Source organism: Tachyglossus aculeatus, unplaced genomic scaffold (genome assembly GCF_015852505.1).
Source record: "Tachyglossus aculeatus isolate mTacAcu1 unplaced genomic scaffold, mTacAcu1.pri scaffold_200_arrow_ctg1, whole genome shotgun sequence".
In the NCBI taxonomy this organism is placed as follows: Eukaryota; Metazoa; Chordata; class Mammalia; order Monotremata; family Tachyglossidae; genus Tachyglossus; species Tachyglossus aculeatus.
Genome location: NW_024044916.1, coordinates 119559 through 142075, shown reverse-complemented (window position 1 = coordinate 142075; position 22517 = coordinate 119559). Strand labels below are relative to the sequence as shown.

At 48.7% G+C, this 22517-nt stretch overlaps 1 protein-coding gene across 1 annotated transcript; it reads right to left on the bottom strand.

Annotated features, from left to right (window-relative positions):
• Window positions 1–3675: 3675 nt before the first annotated feature.
• LOC119923593 (olfactory receptor 14A16-like) lies at window positions 3676–18998 on the bottom strand. The gene is made up of 2 exons (XM_038742935.1): window positions 18054–18998; window positions 3676–3852 (listed from the first exon to the last, which is right to left on the bottom strand). Exons 1-2 carry the CDS (start codon window positions 18996–18998, stop codon window positions 3676–3678), a joined length of 1122 nt encoding a protein of 373 aa, XP_038598863.1.
• Between the last annotated feature and the right edge of the window lie 3519 nt (window positions 18999–22517).

Below are 22517 nucleotides of genomic sequence, written 5' to 3'. Positions count from 1 at the left end.
CCCCCGCCCCCCTTCTGCCTGCATAGCCTATTCGCTTGGATCCGTACCTTTTAAGGACTTGATATTCAACCCACCCTAAGCCCCTCATCACTACGTACATAACTGGGCAGTATTTATTTATATTAATGTCATTCTCCCCCTCTAGACTGTAAACTCTTTGTGGACAAGGAACATGCCTACCAACTCCGTTCCATTGTACTCTTCCAAGTGCTCAGTACAGTGTTCTGCACAGAGTAAGTGATCAATAAATACGACGGATGGTGTGAGTGTTAAGTGTTCTTTCACATCATGGAACCAGTGTGGCAGTACCCAAGAGCCAAACAAAATGCTGAACGTTATCAGAAAGACTATCGAAAACAAAAAAAAAAAATTTATCATAACAACAATAATAGTCTGTCCACACAAGGATATTGGGTTTCATTTGAGAGAGACAATTAAAATGTTTTTTGTAAAGCATTTGTTAAACACTTTTTATGTGCCAGGAACTGTAATAAAGAGGTGGGGTAGATACACGATAATCAGGTTGGACACAGTCCTTGTCCCACATGGGACTCACAGTCGTAATCCTCATTTTACAAATAAGGAAACTGAGGCACAAAAGGGTGAAGTAAATCACTTCACTTGGGCAAATCACTTGGGCAAATCGCCCAAGGTAAAACAGCAAACAAATGGCAGAGCTGGGATTAGAACTCAGGTTCTCTGACTCCCAGACCCGTGATCTAGCCACTAGGCCATGCTGCTTCTCAGGGGTCATGGGTTCAAAAGAGCTTCTGCATGGGGCTATTTGATTTTGAAGGTGGGGCCGGGAAGCTACGGCCTAAGAAAGGTTGAGGGGCTCAAGCTGGCAGTGGGAAAATGGAGATGGAGTGGTAGAAGGAAACAGGTGGAAGGCAACAAGCACCCAAAGGAGTGGTGACGAGAACCTTAATGGTCGTCATGGCATTGGACTGGCATTTTGGACTGAAGGAAATCAAATGCCATACCTTGTCACGAGGAGCTGACTCAGGGAGCTGGAAGCGACTCTTGGGCTCCTCCCGGCAGGGGAGCTGTATTCTCCATGACCACTTCCTAGTTGGCAATGGAGGTCGGGACCTAAGGACAATCAAAATCATATACTCTTGGGATAGTGTAAAAATTATATTAATTATTAATTAATTAATTATATTAATATAATATATTAATGCCTGCCTCCCATTCTGGGTGGTAAACTTGAGGTGGGCAGGAAATATGTCTACCAACTCTGTTGAATTGGATTCTCCCAAACTCCTAGTGCAGAGCTCTACACTCAATTATCACTGATTGATGGATTCCTCTGGACTGTAAATTCCTTGTGGACAGGGACTGCATCTACCAGCTCTGTTGCTTTGCACTCTCTCTAGCACCTAGTAGAGTGCTCTGCACACAGTAAGCGCTCAATAAATACCATCGATGATGCTAATCAACAGTAACCACAAAGGGGATGAGATGATGATAGAAGAGCTCAGGCAAGACCACCCCAACAACTACCCAATCAATGGTATTTATTGAGCAGTTACATTTTATTTTAATAGTATTTCTTATGAGTTTACTACATGCCAGGCACTGTACTAAGCAATGGAATATATATGAGACAATGAAGTTGGATATAGTCCCTGTCCCACATAGGGCTTACAGTCTTAATCCCCATTTGACAGACGAGGGGACTGAGGCACAGAAGGTAAGCGACTCGGTCAAGGTCACATAGCAGACAGGTGTGGAGGCAAGGTTTAGAACACAGGTTGTTTAGTGGGCTTGGGAGTCAGAAGACATTGGTTCTAATTCCGGCTCTGCCACTTGTCTTTTGTGTGACCTTAGACAGGCCGCTTAACTTCTCTGTGCCTCTGTTACCTCATCTATAAAATGGGGATTAAAACTGTGAGCCCTAAGTGGGACAACCTAACTACCTTTTACCTACCCCAGCGCTAAGAACAGGACTCGGCACATATTAAGCGCTTAACAAATACAATAATAATGATAATAATAATTCCCGGGCCCCAGTTTTTTCCACTAGGCCATGCTGCATACTGTATGTGGATCCCAACACCAAGTTCTTGGAAGGGTCCAATACAAGAGTTAGTGGACCCATTTCTTGCCCACAGTGAGCTTACATTCTAGAAGGGGAGATACAATGACGAAAATAGTTGAAATAGATGAGTCAATCATTGGTATTTATTGAGCACTTACTGTGTGCCTCTGTGCAGAGCACTGTACTAAGCATTTGGAAAAGGACAACAGAGGTGGTAAACATGTTCCCTGACCCCAGGTTAGATATGTGCGTACGTTCTGTGGGGCCAAATATGGGCTGAATATCAAGTGTTCAAAAGATATGGTTACAAATGCATAGACGACGCAGAAGGGATCCTGTAACACAAACCAGCAGAAGAGAATCAGAAACTCGCTCCTGAGAGCAGCAGGACAGAGACTAGAAGAAAACAGAGAAACAGCTGAGACTGGACACTCACTTGGACACTCACATGACAGGGCACTTGTTCTGCGACTCCTGACAATAATCCTTGGGAGTGCCCTGAATCTGCATTTTTCCCACTCCCCCCATCAACTATTTTCTCCTAGTCTTTTCTGAGCATGGGGAGTCTTTGCAGCAGCGAGGTCCAATGGAAAGGGCCCAGGTCTGCGAGTTAGAGGACCTAGGTTCTAATTCTGGCTCCACGACCCGGTTGCTGTGTGACCTTGGGCAAGGTAATCAATCAATTAGTGGTATTTATTGAGTGCTTACTGAGGGCACAGCACGGGCAAAGTGCCTGCGGGAGTACAATACAGCAGAATTGGCAGCCACGTTCCTGGCCCACAATGAGCTTGTAGCCTAGAGGGGAAGATGCTTCACTTCTCTGTGCCTCAGTTTCCTCATCTGCAAAAGGGGGATTCAATACTTGCTCTTCCTCCTACTTGAACTGTGAGCCCTGTGTGGGACAGGAACTGTGTCCGACCTGATTAACATCTAGTTACACCAGCTCTTAGTCCAGTACTTGTCACACAGTAAACACCTAACAAATACCAGAAAAACTAACTTCAGAGAATCTGTCATATGAGGATTAGGGACCGTAGGGGGCTCTCCAGTGAGGACAAAGGGGAAACCTGGACACCTCCAAGCCCATTAGGGAAAAGGGGATACTCGTCTCCCTTTTCAGGAGGGGAATCCCAGGGCCAGTCCTGCCACACTGGATTTGTTTCTTTATTTTACCTGTACATATCTATTCTACTTATTTTATTTTTTTAGTATGTTTGGTTTTGTTCTCTGTCTCCCCCTTTTAGACTGTGAGCCCACTGTTGGGTAGGGACTGTCTCTATATGTTGCCAACTTGCACTTCCCAAGCGCTTAGTACAGTGCTCTGCACGCAGTAAGCGCTCAATAAATACGATTGATTGATTGATTGATTTGGTTTGCAGCAAGAGAGAAAGCCTTCCCTCGTCCGTAGAGGTGCGGCCCAGATGCAGCCAGAAGAAAGGAACCAGAGTGGGCCCCAGAAAAAGACTCGCCGGTCGTTTACGTTCTCTCAACTAAGACCCTCTAAAATCCAACTGCGGGTCTCCCCGCCCACTCCCTTACATCCGTCTCCTCTTTCACTCACTGACCTCTCCCTGTAAATCTTCCACCGTGGCCACGGCCTCCCTCCCGCTCTCCGGGCGCCAGATCCGCACCTAGGCCTGGGTATTGGTGGGCAGGATGGTCAGGAACTTGTCCAACGCCAGCAGTACCAGTTCCGGACTCAGCCACAGATGGCACAGCTCCCGCATTTGCCTCAGGGCTTCGCGGGGCCCGGACACCTCCCGATAGCGGAACCACGGGAAGCGCCGGCGCAAGGTCTTGCTGTTCTCCTGTTTTTCCGTTTTCTGGATTTACTCCCATCCCCCTGGGAACTCCTCATCTGGAGCCCCCCGTTCCGATGGGGAGCCTGGGCCAAGGACTCCAGGACTGGTTCCCTCCTCAATTCTGCAGTCGTCGTCCACGGTCCATGGAAGGGGTCACTCCCACACGTGCAAATCAACCCTGGAACTTCCTCCGGTGCGTCTCCTCTAGGCCTTGTCCAAGAGAATGGAGCCTCCTTTCTGAAATCAGAGAAAAAGTCAGGGAAGAGATCACACCCAAACCCTTCCGTCGGGGGGCGATTTGCTGAAGTGAAGCAGATCTGGTTTCAGGAAGAAGACCCAAGCCACAGTGTGGGGAAAGAAGGGTTGTCCAAACTATCCTGGGACGGGGGCAGTAAGTAGGGAAAAGAGGAAAGAGAGGGAGCAGGATCAAGTTTCGGAATGAGGGGGGCAGGGTTAGGGTTCTGCTCTGACTGGATATAAAAGCGCTCCCCCATTCCTCGGAGAAGCAGATATAGTCACACGATCGAGCAGGCTGCCCTCCACTCACACAAATTCATATCCAATAACGCCCAGACAGACAGCATTCATTCTCACCCAACCTCGTCCACAGCTGTCTGGTCTATCTTGCCTGACTCCAATACCCAAGCCTCCAGTGTACCGGACAGGGGAGAGGAAGCTGGCTGTTGTCAAGGCAGCACGTACAGCCTGGTCAGAATTGTTTCTGGCTCCACCCGGTCCCTGCCCTGCCCAAGGAACCGTACCAGGAGGGCAGGGCCACTTACCAATCAGTGCCACAGAAACAGAACGATCCAGAGGAGGAACAGTGAAATAGAGGTGTTATGTCTGCTGGAAGGATCTCAAAGGGAGCCAAGGCAGCAAAGGGCTATTCATCACGGCCGGCTGGGTGGTGGCAGCAGTATTCTGAAAGAACATATCTGATTTCCCTCCATAAAGTCTACCCAACTCTCCCTCCCTCGGTGGTAATGTCAATTTGCCGCCTTTTGTTCAGATCATACAAACGTCCACCCTCCTGCCTCTAGAACTCCTCTTCTCTCCCACCTCGTCGGGATTATTGAGCGTTGACTGTATGCAGAACACCGTGCTAAGTGCCTGAAAGCATTCAGTACAGCAGAGTTGTAACCTGTTGAAGTAGGCAGATTGGGTCAGAGTTAACACAATATCTGAGCTCAGCGCTGTTTGTGGACTTCGGTGACCCCAGCACAAGAAAGGAGAAGCTGCCTGGCCTAGTGGTAAGAGCACAAGCCTGAGAATCACAAGAACTGGGTTCTAATCCCGGATCTGTAACCTGTCTGCTGTGTGACCTTGAGCCCGTCATTTTGGTTCTCTCGGCCTCGGTTTCCTCATCAGTAAAATGGGGATTCAATTAGCCTTTCTTGTTTTTTCATGGCATTTATTAAGTGCTTACTATGTGCCAGACACTGTACTACCCTCTGGGGAAGATTCAAACCAATCAGTCATTCATTCATTCATTCCATCTTGTTTATTGAGTGCTTACTGTGTGCAGAGCACTGTACTAAGGGCTTGAAAAGTACAATTCAGCAATATTGGGAGACAATCCCTGCCCACAACGGCCTTTCAGTCTAGAAGGGGGAGACAGATATCAAAACGAGTAAAACAGGCATCAATAGCATTAATATAAATGCATAAAACTGTAGATATATGCACATCAAAACAAGTAAACAAGCATTAATATAAATAACTAGAATTATAGATATGCACATATATACACAAATGGTGTGGCTTGGGGGTGTAGAGCAAAGGGAGCAAGTTGGAATGATGGGGAGGGGAAGGGAGCTAAGGAAAAGGGGGCCTTAGCCAGAGAAGGCCTCTGGAAGAGGTGAGCCTTCAGTAGGGCTTTGAATGGCAGGAGTGTGATTGTTTGGCTGATGTGAAGAGGGAGGGCATTCCAGGACAGAGGTAGGACGTGGGCCAGCTGTCGAAGGTAGGACAGGCGAGATCGAGGCACAGTGAGGAGGTTAGGGCAGAGGAGCAGAGTGTGCGGGCTGGGCTGTAGATGGAGAGAAGGGAGGTGAGGTAGGAGGGGGCAAGGTGATGGAGAGCTTTGAAGCCAATAGTGAGGAGTTTTTGCTTGATACGGAGGTTGATAGGCAACCACTGAAGATTTTTGAGGAGGGAGATAACATTCCCAGAACATTTCTATGGAAAGATAATCTGGGCAGCAGAGTGTAGTACAGACTGAAGTGGGGAGAGGCAGGAGGTTGGGAGGTCAGAAAGGATGCTGATGCAATAATCCAATCAGGATAGAATGAGTGATTGCACTAACATGGTAGCGGTTTGGATGGAGAGGAAACGGTGGATCTTGGAGATGTGGTGAAACTGAGATCGGCAGGCTTTGATGACAGATTGGATATGTGGGGTGAATGAGAGAGCGGAGTTGAGGATGACACCGATCAGTTTGGACACAATCCCTATTCCACAGAGGGCTCACAGTCTCAATCCCCATTTTACAGATCAGGTGTCTGATGCCTAGAGAAGTGAAGTGACTTACCCAGGGTTACACAGCAGACAAGTGGCAGAATGGGGATTAGAATTCAGGTCCGTGCTCAATCCACTAGAGCATGCTGCTTCTCGAAAGAAACAGATATGATCTGAAATGGGAAAAAAATTAAGAAAACCAAATAACTGACACCATAAAGAAAAGCTCAGAAGTAGATGTGCCTCAACTTTTTATTTTGAAAACTGGGTGAGGGTCGCTCTGGGGAATTATGGGGGAAAAGGAAAGAAAAATGGGCCAGTAGGCAAGGATGACAGAAGAGGAGGATAGAAGCCAAAGAGGAATTACCATTAAGGGGTAGAAAGAACCATAGGAGGGGTGGGGATGTTTTAGAGAATTAGGGAATGGGGAGAAGAGACTTTTCCCTCACAAAGCCAGAAGATTTGAAACACAGTCAGTTGCACGGTAAGTCAGAAGCAGCCTCTGACTCAATCAATGATATTGGTTGAAGGCTTACTATGTGTAGGGCACTGTAGTAAGTGCTTCGTAAAGCACAATACAATAATTAACAGACCCGTTCCATACTCACAACTATCTCACACTCTAGAGGAGAAGAAAGACATTAATATAAATAAATAAACTACAGATAAGAACGTAAGTGCTGTGGGGCTGAGGGAGGAGTGAATAAACGATACAAATCCAAGAGCAATACAAATCCAAGAGCAAGTGCGACGCAGAAGGGAGTGGGAGAAGAGGAAATGAGGGGTTAGTCGGCTTCTTGGAGGAGATGTGGCTTTGATAAGGTTTTGAAGGTGGGAATAGACCCTGCTCCCGGAAGGATCCTTCTCGCCCGGACGCCGCCGCGAGGGCCGGGGATCTCCTTTCCCGAGCAGCCTGCTATCGGGCTCCCATGACCTGCGGCCGGGCTCTTGGCCGTCCCCCTCCCAGAAATCTGCATCCCCGCCCGAGGACACCGAGGCCCCTGGACTCCCCCCAGCAAATCATCACTAGACTCACCCCTCGAAGCTACCTCTACTCCGTGGAAATAGGCACGTGGGACCGAGGGACATCGAATCCCCCTGATTCCATCCCCGCCCCCATAAGCAACCTTCTTAAAGGGGCCCCCACTCCCTACATTTTGGGCTAGGACCGGACCGGACATAATTGATTTCCCCTGAACCCCTCACCGGGGAAAATAGCCCTTCTTCTTACCGAGTTACTTTAACAACACCCCCATTCGCACCTACTCAGCCCACCCATACTATTTGGCTGTTTACTCCTCTTCTCAGGCGTTTCCTCTCCCATGAACCCCTATAACAGTTCCGCCCTACTCCAGAACTGCCATCCATAGGACTCCATCCTCCACCACCTCAGAGATATTTCTGCCAAGAGCCCCTGGACTCTCCTTGCCATTAGCCTTTATTGATTCGATTTGACTGATCCATGGACAATTCATCCTTCTGCTTTGGGCATCAACTGCCTATTTTATGGTTGCTTCTGCATGTTAATTGTTAACTGTTCTCTATGATGTCATCATCTGCTTATTTTATTATTGCTATCGCATGTTAATTGTTTATTGTTCCCTGAGATGTCATCTGCTTAATTCATTATTGTTATTGCATTTTAATTGTTAACTACTTGCTGTGCTGTCATTTACCTTGCTGACCTCACCATGAACTATTAATTCCCCTGCTCCCATCTGCCATTCCCAGTCCTCACCTTCCCCTTCCCATCTCCCACTCAGCTCTTTCCCTCGTTTTCCCCCGCCCCCACCCCCCACACCCCCTCCTCGGTATCCCTCTGTACCAGCGTCAATCCTCAAGCCCTCCCTTCCAACACCTCACTCCCCTCCTCCGCGCTCCCGCCCCATCGCAGTTCTCTTTTCTTATGGCCACCTCTCTTCCCCCTCTCCCTGCCCAGGCCCCCACCAACTCATTCCATTCCCAACCCTCCCCACTCACCCACCTTTCCCCCTCCCTCCCCTCCCTCTAAAGCTGCCTCTGGAACCCCCCCTCCATTATAGGTAAGCTCCCTTTCATCCTGGACCTATTCCTTTCCAGCTCTCTACTCCTCCTCGCCCCATCTGAAACATGGCTATCTCCGGACGACAGGGTCTCTTCTGCTGCTCTCTCCAGTGGAGGCCTTTTCTTCTCCCACTCCTCCAGACTCACCGGAAAAGGAGGAGGTGTCGAGTTCCTTCTCGCCCCCCGATGTCGCTTTCGCACTATCCTTCCTCCCCCTTCCCTTTCATTCCCTTTCTTTGAAACCCACATTATTCGCCTCTACCACCCCCTCCAGTTTCTTGTAGCCGTCATCTACCGCCCCCCCGGCCCCACCTCCAACTTCTTTAACGATTTTGACCCCTTCCTCACCTTCCTTCTCTCCTTTTCCATGCCCACTCTGATCCTCGGAGACTTCAACATCCACATGGATATTCCTGGTGACTCCTCTGACGCCCGACTTCTATCTCTCCTTGACGCTGCCAACCTCCTGCCCACCCCACCTCGCCCACTCACCAACTTGGTCACACCCTCGACCTCATAATCTCCTACCACTTCACTATCTCCACTCTCACCATCTCTGAAATGCCTCTCTGATCATAACCTTCTCACCTGCCTCGTCACTCAAACTCCTCCCCCCGTAAATCTATATTACTACCCCACAGAGACCTCCACTCTCTTGACGTCATCCATCTCTCTCAGCGTATCACACGCCACCACGCCTCCCTATCCTCTCTACTCACTGTTGTTAACCAGGTTACTTCCCTCAACTCCACCCTCTCTACTCAACTCAACTAGCGTGCTCCCCTTTCCCTTCGCCGCTCTCGTACCACTAAACCACAGCCTTGAATTATTCCCACTGTTCGCCTCCTTTGCTCTTATGCTCGAGGTGCTGAACGCTGCTGGCGAAAGTCTAAACACCAAGCAAACCTTGTTCACTTTAAGTTTATCCTTTCCTGTCTTAACACTGCCCTCTCCTCTGCCAGGCAGAACTATTTTTCATCCCTTATTGACACCCATGCCCATCAAACCTGTCGTTTGTTCCGGGCATTTAACTCCCTCCTTGGGCCCCCTGTTCCTCCCTCTCTTCCATCCCTCACCCCCAACGATCTGGCCCCCTACTTCATTAGTAAAATTAACACCATCAGGTCTGAGGTCCCCAAAGTCACCCCTACACCTTCTCCATCCCCCCAACTCTCAACCCTCTCCGCTACTCTCCCATCCTTCCCAGCAATATCCTCAAATGAAATCTCCTCCCTCGTCTCAAGTGTTACTCCATCCACGTGTGCTTCGGACACCATTCCCTCTCATCTGATGAAAACTCTGGCCCCTTCCATCCTCCCCTCCTTAACTTCCATCTTCAACCTCTCACTCTCCACTGGTTCCTTCTGCTCGGCCTTCAAACATGCCCACGTCTCCCCCATCCTACAAAAAACCCTCTCTTGACTCCACCTCCCCTTCTAGGTATCGCCCTATCTCCCACCTACCCTTCCTTTCCAAAAGCCTAGAACGAGTCGTCTACACCAGCTGCCTCGAATTCCTCGATGCCAACTCTCTCCTAGACCCCTTCCAATCTGGTTTCCATCCCCTACACTCCACCGAAACTGCCCTTTCAAAGGTCACCAATGACCTCCTTCTTGCTAAATCCAATGGCTCCTACTCTATCCTAATCCTTCTCGAACTCTCAGCTCCCTTTGAACCTGTGGAACACCCCCTTCTCCTCAACACGCAATCCAAATTTGGCTTCACATACTCCGTCCTCTCCTGGTTCTCCTCTTATACCTCCGGTCGTTCATTCTCGGTCTCCTTCGCGGGATGTTTTCCCCCCTCCCATCCCCTTTCTGTAGGGGTTCTTCAAGGGTAAGCTCTTGGTCCCCTTCTGTTCTGTCTATTCATTCATTCATTCAATCAATCGTATTTATTGAGCGCTTACTGTGTGCAGAGCACTGTACTACGCGTTTGGGAAGTACAAGTTGGCAACATATAGAGAGGGTCCCTAACCAACAGTGGGCTCACAGTCTAGAAGGGGAGAAAGAGAACAAACCAAAACATATTAATAAAATAAATAGAATAAATATGTAGAAATAAAATAAATGAATAAAGATTAATAAATACGTACAAACATATATACAGGTGCTGTGGGGAGGGGAAGGAGGTAAGGCGGGGGGATGGAGAGGGGGAGGGGGGAGAGAAAGGAGGGGGTTCAGTCTGGGAAGGCCTCCTGGAGGAGGTGAGCTCTCAGTAGGGCCTTGAAGGGAGGAAGAGAGCTAGCTTGGCGGATGTGCGGAGGGAGGGCATTCCAGGCAAGGGGGATGACGTGGGACGGGGGTCGACGGTGGGACAGGCGAGAACGAGGCACGGTGAGGAGATGAGCGGCAGAGGAGTGGAGGGTGCGGGATGGGTTGGGGAAGGAGAGAAGGGAGGTGAGGTAGGAGGGGGCGAGGTGATGAAGAGCCTTGAAGCCGAGGATGAGGAGTTTCTGCTTGATGCTTAGGTTGATTGGTAGCCACTGGAGATTTTTGAAGAGGGGGGTAACATGCCCAGAGCGTTTGTGGACAAAGACAATCCGGGCAGCGGCGTGAAGTATGGATTGAAGTGGGGAGAGACAGGAGGATGGGAGATCGGAGAGGAGGCTGGCACAGTAATCCAGACGGGATAGGATGAGAGCTTGAACAAGCAGGGTAGCGGTTTGGATGGAGATGAAAGGGCGGATCTTGGCAATGTTTCAGAGGTGAGACCGGCATGTTTTGGTGACGGATTGGACGTGAGGGGTGAACGAGAGAGCGGAGTCGTGGATGACACCAAAGTTACGGACTTGTGAGACGGGAAGGATGGTAGTGCCGTCAACAGTGATGGGAAAGTCAGTGAGAGGGCAGGGTTTCGGTGGGGAAGACAAGGATTTCAGTTTTGGACATGTTGAGTTTTAGGTGGCGGGCAGACATGTCCTGAAGGCAGGAGGAGATGCAAGCCTGGAAGGAGGGAAAAAGAGCCGGAGCAGAGATGTAGATTTGGGTGTCATCAGCGTAGAGATGATAGCTGAAGCCGTGGGAGCGAATGAGGTCACCAAGGGAGTGAGTGTAGATCGAGAACAGAAGGGGACCAAGAACTGAATCTTGGGGAACCCCAACAGTAAGGGGATGAGGGGGGGAGGAGGAGCCTGCAAAAGAGACTGAGAATGAACGGCCGGAGAGATAAGAGGTGAATAGGGAGAGAACGGAGTCTGTGAAGCCAAGGTTGGATAGAGTGTTGAGGAGAAGGGGGTAGTCCACAGTGTCGAAAGCAGCTGAGAGGTCGAGGAGGATTAGGATAGAGTATGAGCCGTTGGATTTGGCTAGCAGGGAGTCATTGGTGACCTTTGAGAGGGCAGTTTCCATGGAATGTAGGGGGTTAGAGGGGGTCGAGGAGAGAGTTGGCAATGAGGAATCCGAGGCAGCGCGTGTAGACGACTCGTTCAAGTAGTTTGGAAAGGAATGGTTGGAGGGAGATAGGGCGATAACTAGAAGGTGAGGTGGGGTCAAGAGAGGGTTTTTTTTAGGATGGGAGAGAGATAGGCAGGTTTGAAGGCAGCGGTGAAGAAACAAGTGGAGAGTGAGTGGTTGAAGATGGAAGTTAAGGAGGGCAGAAGGGACGGAGAGAGAGATTTCATGAGATGAGAGGGAATGGGGTCAGAAGCACAGGTGGCCGGAGTAGCACTTGAGAGGAGGGAGGAGAGCTTCTCTGAGGATACTGCTGGGAAGGATGGGAGAGTAGCGGAGAGCGTTGAGAGCCATGGGGTTGGAGAAGTGGGGGGAGTGACCTTGGGGAGGTCAGACCTTATGGATTGAATTTTATTAATGAAGTAGGAGGCCAGATCGTTGGGGGTATGGGAAGGAGGAAGGGGAGGAACCGGGACCTGAGAAGGGACTTGAATGTACGGAACAGCTGACGGGGATGATGGGCATGGGTGGCAATAAGGGAGGAGAAATAGTTTTGTCTGACAGAGGAGAGAGCTGAGTTAAGGTAGGAAAGGATAAACTTGAAGTGAACGAGGTTGTCGTGGTGTTTAGACTTTCGCCAGCAGCGTTCAGCACCTCGAGCATAAGAGCGAAGGAGGCGGACAGTGGCAGTGATCCAGGGCTGTGGGTTAGTGGTACGAGAGTGGCGAAGGGAAAGGGGAGTGAGCGAGTCTAGCTGAGTAGAAAAGGTAGAGTGGAGAGAAGTAATCTGATCATCAAGATTGGGTAGAGAGGAAAGGGAGGCGAGGTGGGGTGTGAGGCCCTCAGAAAGATGGATGGGGTCAAGAGAGCAGAATCTCTGTGAGGGAGTAATATGGATTTACAGGGGAAAGGAGTGTGAGTGAGGAGGCAGGTGAGAAGATTATGATCAGAGAGAGGGATTTCAGAGTTCGTGAGGGTGGAGACAGTGCAGCGGTAGGAAATGATGAGGTCGAGGGTGTGACCAAGTTGGTGGGTGGGGCGAAATGGGGTGGAGCAAGAGGTTGGCAGCGTCAAGGAGAGATAGAAGGCGGGCGGCAGAGGAGTCACCAGGGATATCCATGTGGATTTTGAAGTCTCCGAGGATCAGAGTGGGCATGGAAAAGGAGAGAAGGAAGGTGAGGAAGGGGTCAAAATCGTTAAAGAAGTTGGAGGTGGGGCCGGCGGGGGGCGGTAGGTGATGGCTCTATATACTCACTCCCTTGGTGAACTCATTCGCTCCCACGGCTTCAACTATCATCTCTACGCTGATGACACCCAAATCTACATCTCTGCCCCTGCTCTCTCTCCCTCCTTCCAGGCTCGTATCTCCTCCTGCCTTCAGGACATTTCCATCTGGATGTCTGCCCGCCAACTAAAACTCAATATGTCCAAGACTGAACTTCTTATCTCCCCTCCCAGACCCTGTCCTCTCCTTGACTCCATCAGCTCCATCACTCTAGACGGCACTACCATCCTTCCCGTCTCACAAATCCGCAACCCTGGTGTCATCTCGACCCCATTGTTTAATTCACCCCACACATCCAATCCGTCATCAAAATCTGCCTTTCGTACCTTCAAGATCCGCCCTTTCCTCTCCAACCAAACTGCTACCTTGCTGGTTCAATCTCTAACCCGACTGGATTACTGCATCAACCTCCTCTCTGATCTCCCTCCCTTCTGTCTCTCTCTGCTTCAGTCTATATTTCATTCTGCTGCTCGAATTATATTTGTACAGAAACGCTCTGGGCACGTCAGTTCCTTCCTCAAAAATCTCCAGTGGTTGCCTTTCAACCTACGAATCAAGCAAAGACTCCTCACTCTCGGCTTCAAGGCTCTCCATCACCTCGGCCCCTCTTACCTCACCTACCTTCCCTCCTTCTACAGCCCAGCCCGCACCTTCTCCTCCTCTGATGCTAACCTTCTCATTGTTCCTCGTTCTCGCTTGTCCCGCCGTCTACCCCTGGCCCATGCCCTTCCCCTGGCCTGGAATGCCTTCCTTCCACACATCCGCCAAACTAGCTCTCTTCCTCCCTTCAAAGTCCTACTGAGAACTCACCGCCTCCAGGAGGCCTTACCAGACTGAGTCCCCTTTTTCCTCTCCTCCTCCCCGTCAACCCCCCGCCCCCCTCCTTCCCCTCCCCAAAGCACTTGTATATATTTGTAGATATTTATTACTCTATGTGTTTTACTTGTACATATTTACTACTCTGTTTTATTAATGATGTGCATATAGCTATAATTCTATTTATTCTAACGGTTTTGACACCTGTCAACATGTTTTGTTTTGTTGTCTGTCTCCCCCTTCTAGACTGTGAGCCCATTGTTGGGTGGGGAGCATCTGTATATGTTGCCTACCTGTTCTTACCAAGCTCTTAGAACAAGGTTCTGCGCACAATAAGCACTCTATAAATACGACTGAATGAATGAATGTCAGATTTTAAGGAGAAGGGATTTCCAGTCCAGAGTCAATGCCTCCAGCCACATAAGAGACAAAGCAAACAAACCATATCTTCCAGATTCTTGCGGACCTCTGCCTCCAGCCGTTTATCCCTGTTCCTAATTTTGCCACGAAGTCCTTACTTGAAAGAAAGACCAAAATGGCTTTATAGTACTCAGTCACCTTAATAATAATGGAACTTGCTAAGTGCTTACTATGTGCCAAGCACTATTCTAAACGCTAGGAAAGATTCAAGTCAATCATGTTGGACACATTCCCTGTCAAACACATGTGTCTCACATGGGGCTCACACTCTTAATCCCTGTTTTAAATATGAGGAAACTGAGGCCTAGAGAAGTTGAGTGACTTGCCCAAGGTCACGCAGCAGGCATTTATTCATTCAGTAGTATTTATTGAGCTCTTACTGTGGGCTAAGCATTGTACTAAGCACTTGGGAGAGCATAATATAATCACAAACAGACACATTCCTGTCCACAACGAGCCCACCGTCTAGAGGGGGAGGTAGACATTAATATAAACAAGTGAATAGATAAATACAGCAATGAATAAATCATATATATGAGTGTACATGTGTATATGAATGCAGTATATATATGTGTGTGTGTGTGTGTGTGTGTGTGTGTGTGTGTGTGTGTGTGTGTGTTGTGGGGATCGGAGGGAGGATGAATGAAGCAGTAAGTAAAAGCAGACTGGAGTGGGAGAAGAGGAAAGGAGGGATTAGTCAGGGAAGGACTTTTGGAGGAGATGTGCCTTGGGGAGAGAAATTATCTGTCTGATATGAGGAGGGATGGTGTTCCATGCCAGGGGTAGGATGTGGGGGAGATTTCGGAGGTTAGATAGACAAGCTTGAGGTATAGTGAGAAGGTTAGCATTAGAGGAACAAAGTGTGTGGGATGGGTTGTAGTAGGAGAGTAGCGAGTTGAGATAGGAGGGGGCAAGGTGACTGAATGCTTTAAAGCCAATGCTGAGGAGATATATGGCGGGGCTGGGATTAGAATCCAGGTCCTTCTGACACTCAGGCCTGTACTCTATCCACTAAGCAACGTTGCTGTACGCCCTCTCCTACCTCACCTCACTTCTCTCCTACTACGACCCAGCCCGCACACTTCACTCCTCTAATGCCCCGCACATCCTCTAGACTGTCAGCTCACTGAGGGCAGGGAATGTGTTATATTGTTCTATTGTAAACTCCCGAGCGCTTAGTACGGTGCTCTGCACACAGTAAGCACTCAATTGCTATGATTGACTGACTGTCTCCTGCAAATCCCCTACCGACAGTGGCAACTCACCTCTCGGGATGCACGGCTCTTCATTTCATTCATTAATTAGTATTTATTGAGCCCTTACTGTGTGCAGATTACTGTACTAAGTGCTTGGAAATTACAATTCAGCCTCCGTGCCCCGTTGTCTCCAACACCCAGCAGGACACCCAGACGCGCATCTGCTCCTTACCTCACCGCACCACGTGGCGGCGGTCAGAGGCTTCCCAATCTCAGTGGTATTTCCTGCTCCGCCATGCACTCCGCCTGCCTCCCGGAATCAGTCAGTCAGTCAATCATATTTATTGAGCGCTTTCTGTGGATAGAGCATTTTAATAAGCGCTTGGGAGTGTAAAATATAACAATAAACAGCCGCAATCCCTGCCCACAACGAGCTTACTGTCTAGAGGGGTAGACAGACATTATTATAAATAAATACATGACAGATATGGACGTGAGTGCTCTGGGACTGGGAGGGAGGATGAATTAAGGAGGGCGGTTAGGGGTGTGATGCCGGGCTGGAAGGCCACAGATTTGGGGTTCCCTGGCTTCTGCGGCCCACAGCTGCGCAAAGCCCAAAGCCCCTTCATCGGCCTTTTCTCAACTAGTCAATCACTCACTCACTCAATCAATCAGTCAGTCAGTCGTATTTATTGAGCTCTTTCCGTGTGCAGAGCATTGTACTAAGCGCTTGGGAGAGTACAATAGATTACAATTAGCAGACACGTTCCCTGTCCATGATAGGTTAAGTGCTTACTAGGTGCCAGGTACTTTACTAAGCACTGGGGAAGATACAAGTTATTCAGGTTGGATTCAGTCCCTGTCCCACATGGGACTCACAGTCTTAATCCCCATTTTACATATCAGGGAACCGAGGCCCAGAGAAGCGAAGTGACTTGCCCAAGGTCACATAGCAGACAAATGGCCGAGCCAGATTTAGAAACCAGGTCCTCTGACTCAGTTTCTTGTGGGCAGGAAATATGCCTACCAATTCTGTTGGCATTCTCCCCAGCATTTAGTGCAGTGCTCTGAATAAAAAGAAGTGATCAATAAATACAATTGATTGATTGATTGACCTATCTCACCTTGCCCACATAATTCCTCTGGCCTGGAACTCCTTCCCCCTTCATATTCGACAGACCACCATCCTCTCCATCTTCAAAGCCTTATTAAAATCACATCACTGTGATAAAACCCTAATTTGCCCGACACACCATCCTCCTTGTATCACCTATGCATCTTGATCTGTATCCCCTAAGCACTTGATATTCACCCCACATCAATTTGATACATACTCTCACACTCCACAATTTACTTTAATGTCTATCTCCCCCTGTAGACTGTAAACCCCTTGTCGCAGGCACTGTATCTACAATCTTTATCGTGTGGTACTTTCCCAAGGGCTCGGTAGAATGCAGCACGGGTCTAGGAGTCCGGTGACCTGGGTTCTAATCCCAGTTTTCTGTTGTATGACCTCGATTTGTTTGTTTTATGGTATTTTTAAGCGCTTACTATGTGTCAAGCACTGTAGTAAGCACTGTAGTAGATAAAAGGGAATCGGTTCAGACACGGTCCACAACCCACATGGGGCTCACAGTTCCAATCCCCGTTTTACAGATGTGGTAATTGAGGTACAGAGAAGTGAAGTTACTTGCCCAAGGTCACACGGCAGACAAGTGGCAGAGCAGGGATTAGAACCCAGGTCCTTCTGACTCCCAGGCCCGGACTCTATCCACTAGGCGACACTGCTTCATCCTTGCTGCTTGGTAAAGACACTTCTCTGTTCCTCAGTTACCTCATTTTCTAAATGGGGATTCAATAGCTGCTCTCTCTCAAATTTAGACTGAGAACTCCATCTGGGACCTGATTATCTTGTACATTATTATTATTATTATTACTATTATTATTATTATTATTGTTATTATTATTATTATAACACTCACAACTCACAACCAAGACCACTGCTCTAACCCTTGACTGGCCGAACTCTGCTTACTATATCTGCTTCCAGTCTATTTCAACATTTACCATGCCCGCAGAACCCTGCATCCACTCTTGCATAGTTAGATCAGCAGGGCAGGGGGTGGCATGTAGAGGCATAGAAATCAGATTTTCTACCCTAGCTCTAGAATGTCAGAGGCTGCTCCTGCCAAACATATCCCTTCCCACACCAAGAGAGCTGCTGCTGGGGAAGACTAATCAATCAATCAATCAATAGTATTTATTGAATGCTTACTGTGTGCAAAACATTGTACCAAGTGCTTGGGGGAGTACAATACATCAGAGCTGGTACACACGATCCCTGTCCACAAGGAGATCACAGTCTAGAGAAAGAAATCAGGCATTAATCAATCCATTAATGGTATTATTGTTCACTTCCTGTGTGCAAAGCACGGTACTAAGGGCTCAGAGTTGGTGGACATGCTCCCTGCCCACAACGAGCTTCCAGTCTAGAGGGGGACATAGACATGAATCTAAATAAATATCGAAGGAAAGTCCTGGCCAAAGCAGCCCAGCAAAGAAAAGGATCTTTGCGGACTAGGATGGGGAAAAGTTCACGTGACTTAATTTTTCTTTTCGAAAGCTTTCCTGTCCAAGAAGCTTGCTCATAGCGGCCTTCATGTCACGGTTTCTCAGGCTGTAGATGAGTGGATTTAGGGTCGGGGGAACCACAGCGTAGAACACAGACACCAGTAGATCCATTGCTGACGGGGTGTCCGATACTGGCTTCAGGTAGGCGAAGAATCCAGAAGAGATGAAAAGAGTGACGACGAAGAGGTGGGGCAGGCATGTGGAGAAAGCTTTGGCCCGGCCTTCGTCCACCGGCATTCTCAGCACGGCCCGGAAGATGCGCACATATGAGATGATGATGAGCACGAAGCAGAGTAAACTTAAGCAGATGGCCGTGGCTAAACTCACATGTTCAGCGATATGGTTAGCGGAACAGGTGAGCCTCAGCAACTGGGGGGGTTCACAGAAGAACCGGTGGATGTCGTTGGGACCACAGAAGGACAAGGAGAAAGTACTGGCAGTGAACTGCACGGCGATCAGACTGCCGCTGAGCCAGGAGGCGGCCAGCATAGAAGCACAAGCTCCACGGTGCATGATGATGTCATAGCGCAAGGGGTGGCAGATGGCCACATAGCGGTCGTGGGACATGACAGTGAGCAGGGCCAACTCCGATCCTGCCAAGAAAATCACAAGAAAGACCTGGGCAGCACAAGCCGGCAGGGAGATGGAGTTGACGTTTGTGATGGAGTTGAGGGTGGACTTGGGGACGGTGATGGAGATGTAGCAGACGTCGATGAGGGACAGGTTCCTGAGGAAGAAGTACATTGGGGTGTGGAGGCGCCGGTCGAGGATGGTGACGGTGACGATGAGGAGATTCCCTGTCAGGGCCGCCAAGTAGACCAGCAGGAACAGTGTGGCGTGGACCAGCTGCAGCTCCCGGACCCCCGAGAACCCCAAGAGCAGGAATCTGGTCACTGTGGTGACGTTGACCATCGGCTGGGAAATGCCATGAGCTGCCTTGGGGAGAGAAGGAGTCATCAGGAAAGGATCAGGCTCCAATCAAGAGTGTCTGCTAGGGCTGTTGGGAAGTTTCTGGAGCAGCAGCGTGGCCTGGACAAAAACGCACGGGCTAGGAAGTCAGAGGACCTGGGTTCTAGTCTCAGCTCTGCCACTTGTCCGCTGTGTGACCTTGGGCAAGTAATTTCATTTCTCTAGGGCTCAGTTACCTCATCTGTAAAAAATGAAATGAAGACTGTGAGCGCTTTGTGGGACAGGGACTGTGTCCAGCCCGATTAGCTTGATGATGATGGTGCTATTTGTTAAGTGCTTACTATGTGCCAAGCACTGTTCTAAGGCCTGGAGTAGATACAAGATAATCAGGTTGTCCCACGTGGGGCTCACAGTCTTAATCCAGATGAGGTAACTGAGGCACAGAGAAGTGAAGTGACTTGCCCAAGGTCACAGAGCTGACAAGTGGAGGAGGTGGGATTAGAACCCATGACCTCTGACTTCCAAGCCTGGGCTCTTTCCACTAGGCCATGCTGCTTCTCTGTATCTACCCTGCTTGTATCTACCCCCGTGATCAGTAGAGTGCCTGGTACATAGTAAGCACTTAACAAATACCAGTATTAATATTATGGAGAAGACCCATCAAACAGAGAAGCAGCGTGGCTCAGTGGAAAGAGCACGGGCTTTGGAGTCAGAGGTCATGAGTTCAAACCCCAGCTCTGCCAATTGTAAGCTGTGTGACTTTGGGCAAGTCACTTAACTTCTCTGTGCCTCAGTTCCCTCATCTGTAAAATGGGGATTAAGACTGTGAGCCCTCGTGGGACACCCTGATCACCTTGTGACCTCCCCAGTGCTTAGAACAGTGCTTTGCACATAGTAAGCACTTAATAAATGCCATTATTATTATTATTATTATATATTCTGAACTTTTACTGTATGCACAGTATTGTACTAAGTGCTTGGTAAAATACAAAATAACAAAGTTGGTAGACACATTGGTAGTCATCGAACAAATCCTGGATTGTAAAGGCAGAATCCAGGAGCCTAGCCCCTGGCCCTTCCTCACCCAAGGGGGTTTACTACGCACAGTAGCAAAGGGCGCACACCCAGAGCCAGAGCACAGGCTGGCCCATCGCTTGAGGGATAGTGCCACGGGGTACAAACCTGCAGTACAAACCTGCAGCACTTTAGCTAATATAGTCAACAGCGACTGTCTTCTGTGCCAGTCCCCTGAGATGCCGGTTGCTCGGCTTTTAGCAGCTGTAATTGGGAAAGGATCGGGTCCAAGGAGGACAACGTGGGCCGCTGTTAGGAAGGACACCCACTGACCCTCGTGGCCTGCCGGTACAGGGAGACTGAACTCGGAACAAGTGGCCATATGGCAGGAACTAAAAGAGCAGAGTTTCCCTACGTGAGGAAGTAGAGTGGCTTGGTGGAAAGTGCACAAGCTTGGGAGTCAGAAGTTGTGGGTTCTATTCCTGGCTCTGTCACTTGTCAGCTGTGTGATTTTGGGCAAGTCACTTAACTTCTCTGTGTCTCAGTTACCTCATCTGTAAAATGGGGATTAAGACGGTGAGCCCAACGTAGAACAACCTGATTACCTTGTATCTACCCCAGCACTTGGAACAGTGTTTGGCATATAGTAAGCACTTAATAAGTACCATCATCATCATTATTATTATATCCTGATGCTGCCGACCTGGGGAGGGCAGACCAACAGCTCCACAGACCAGGGAGGCTAGAAGGAGGATCCAGCAGGCCCGGCCAGCAGAGGGTGGCCACGACCCTCTCACAGTCTGGGTGTTCCCCGCATATGACTTTCCCATTGAATGACCACCACGAAGTCTCCTTCCTGGTAGACACCATGGTTCTTCAAGAATTTTCACCCACCTCTGGTCCACGTCCTACCACTTGCCTGAAACGCCCTCCCTCCTAAAATCTGCCAGACGATCACTTCTCCCTGCTTCAAAGCCTTACTGAAGGCACATCTCCTCCAGAGTCCTTCCCAGACTAGGCCCCACATTTCCTCATCTCCCACTCCCTTCTGCATTGCCCTGACTTACTCCATTTGCTTTTCCCTCCCTCCCAGCTCCACAACACATGTATCTGTAACACATGTATCTGTAATTACATGTATCCGTAATTTTATTTATTTATATTGATTCCTGTTTATTTTTACTGATGTCTGTCTCCCTCCCTCTGGACCGTGAGCTCATTGTGGGCAGGGATTGTCACTCTGCATTGCTCTATTGTAGTTTCCCAAGCGCTTACTTTAGTGATCTGCACACAGTAAGTGCTTAATAAATACGATTGAATGAATGAATGAACGTTTAAAACTGCACTAACCCAGTTAACAAGTTTAAGCTGCAAGTACTAAACCAGCCTCAAGTGAGAGATCAGTGTTTGACACTGCTGTTAACTGACACTAAACGTCCCGGACGAAGAAAAGTTCCTGATGATGACCTGAGAACATCTCCATTCTGTTCTGAACTACTGAAAAGATTGTATGAATGTCTTGGGATTGGGTGTACCCTCGCGTTTGTAGAAGAGTGTGAATGTGTAGAGTATTCTGCTTTAAGAGTTGAAAAGATTGCATGAATGCATTGGGTTTAAGGTCCCTCTCATGTTTGCGTGTGTAGAATGGAGGATGTTTTGGGAACGCCAAGAAGTTGAGATAATAGTAATAATAATTATAATGATGATATTTCTCCAAGCACTTACTATGTGCCAGGCACTGTACTAAGCGCTGGGGTAGATACTAGGTAATCAGATTGACGCAGTCACAATCTTAATCCTCATTTTACAGAAAAGGTAACTGAGGTACAGAAAAGTTAAGAGACTTTTCCAAGGTCGCACAGAAAACAAATGGCTGAGACAGGTTTTGAATCCATACACTTCTGAATCCCAGGCCTGTGCTCTATCCACTACACCATGCTGTTTCTACATGGAGATTTGAGGTGATGCCTACAGAAAGATTATGTATATGAACGTGGGTGAAACGGGAATGAGAAAAGGTTATGAAGAAGGAAACAAGTGAAAGGCCTGAAGATCTAGCGCTAAGGAGAGAATGTGGGAGTGAATATAGATGAGAGGGAATCCCTATGTCTCAGAAAGGAATGAGAATGTTGAAGAAAGATTTAGGCATCTCCTGGGGGGTGAAAATTGACACTTCATTTGATGGGGTGGGGGGATATACTGTACCCTGTGTCTGTGAAAGTGTGTGTAGAATGAGTTGTGTTAGACTGAAAGGGCCAGTGTACTTTCCAAGCGCTTAGTACAGTGCTCTGCAAACAGTAAGCGCTCAATAAGTACCACCGAAGGAATGAACGATAATGTGTGTTGTGCACTGTGCAGAGAAATTTCCAACTGAATTTGGGTAGCTCCATAGGTTGAGAGTCGTCTTACTAGTCTGGTGTTTTTAATACTTTTCCCTTCCCTCAACTTCTTGAAGTCCACCCAGTTGGTTGCAGGAAATCTAGGGGCCTGAAGCTACCAGTTTGGAAG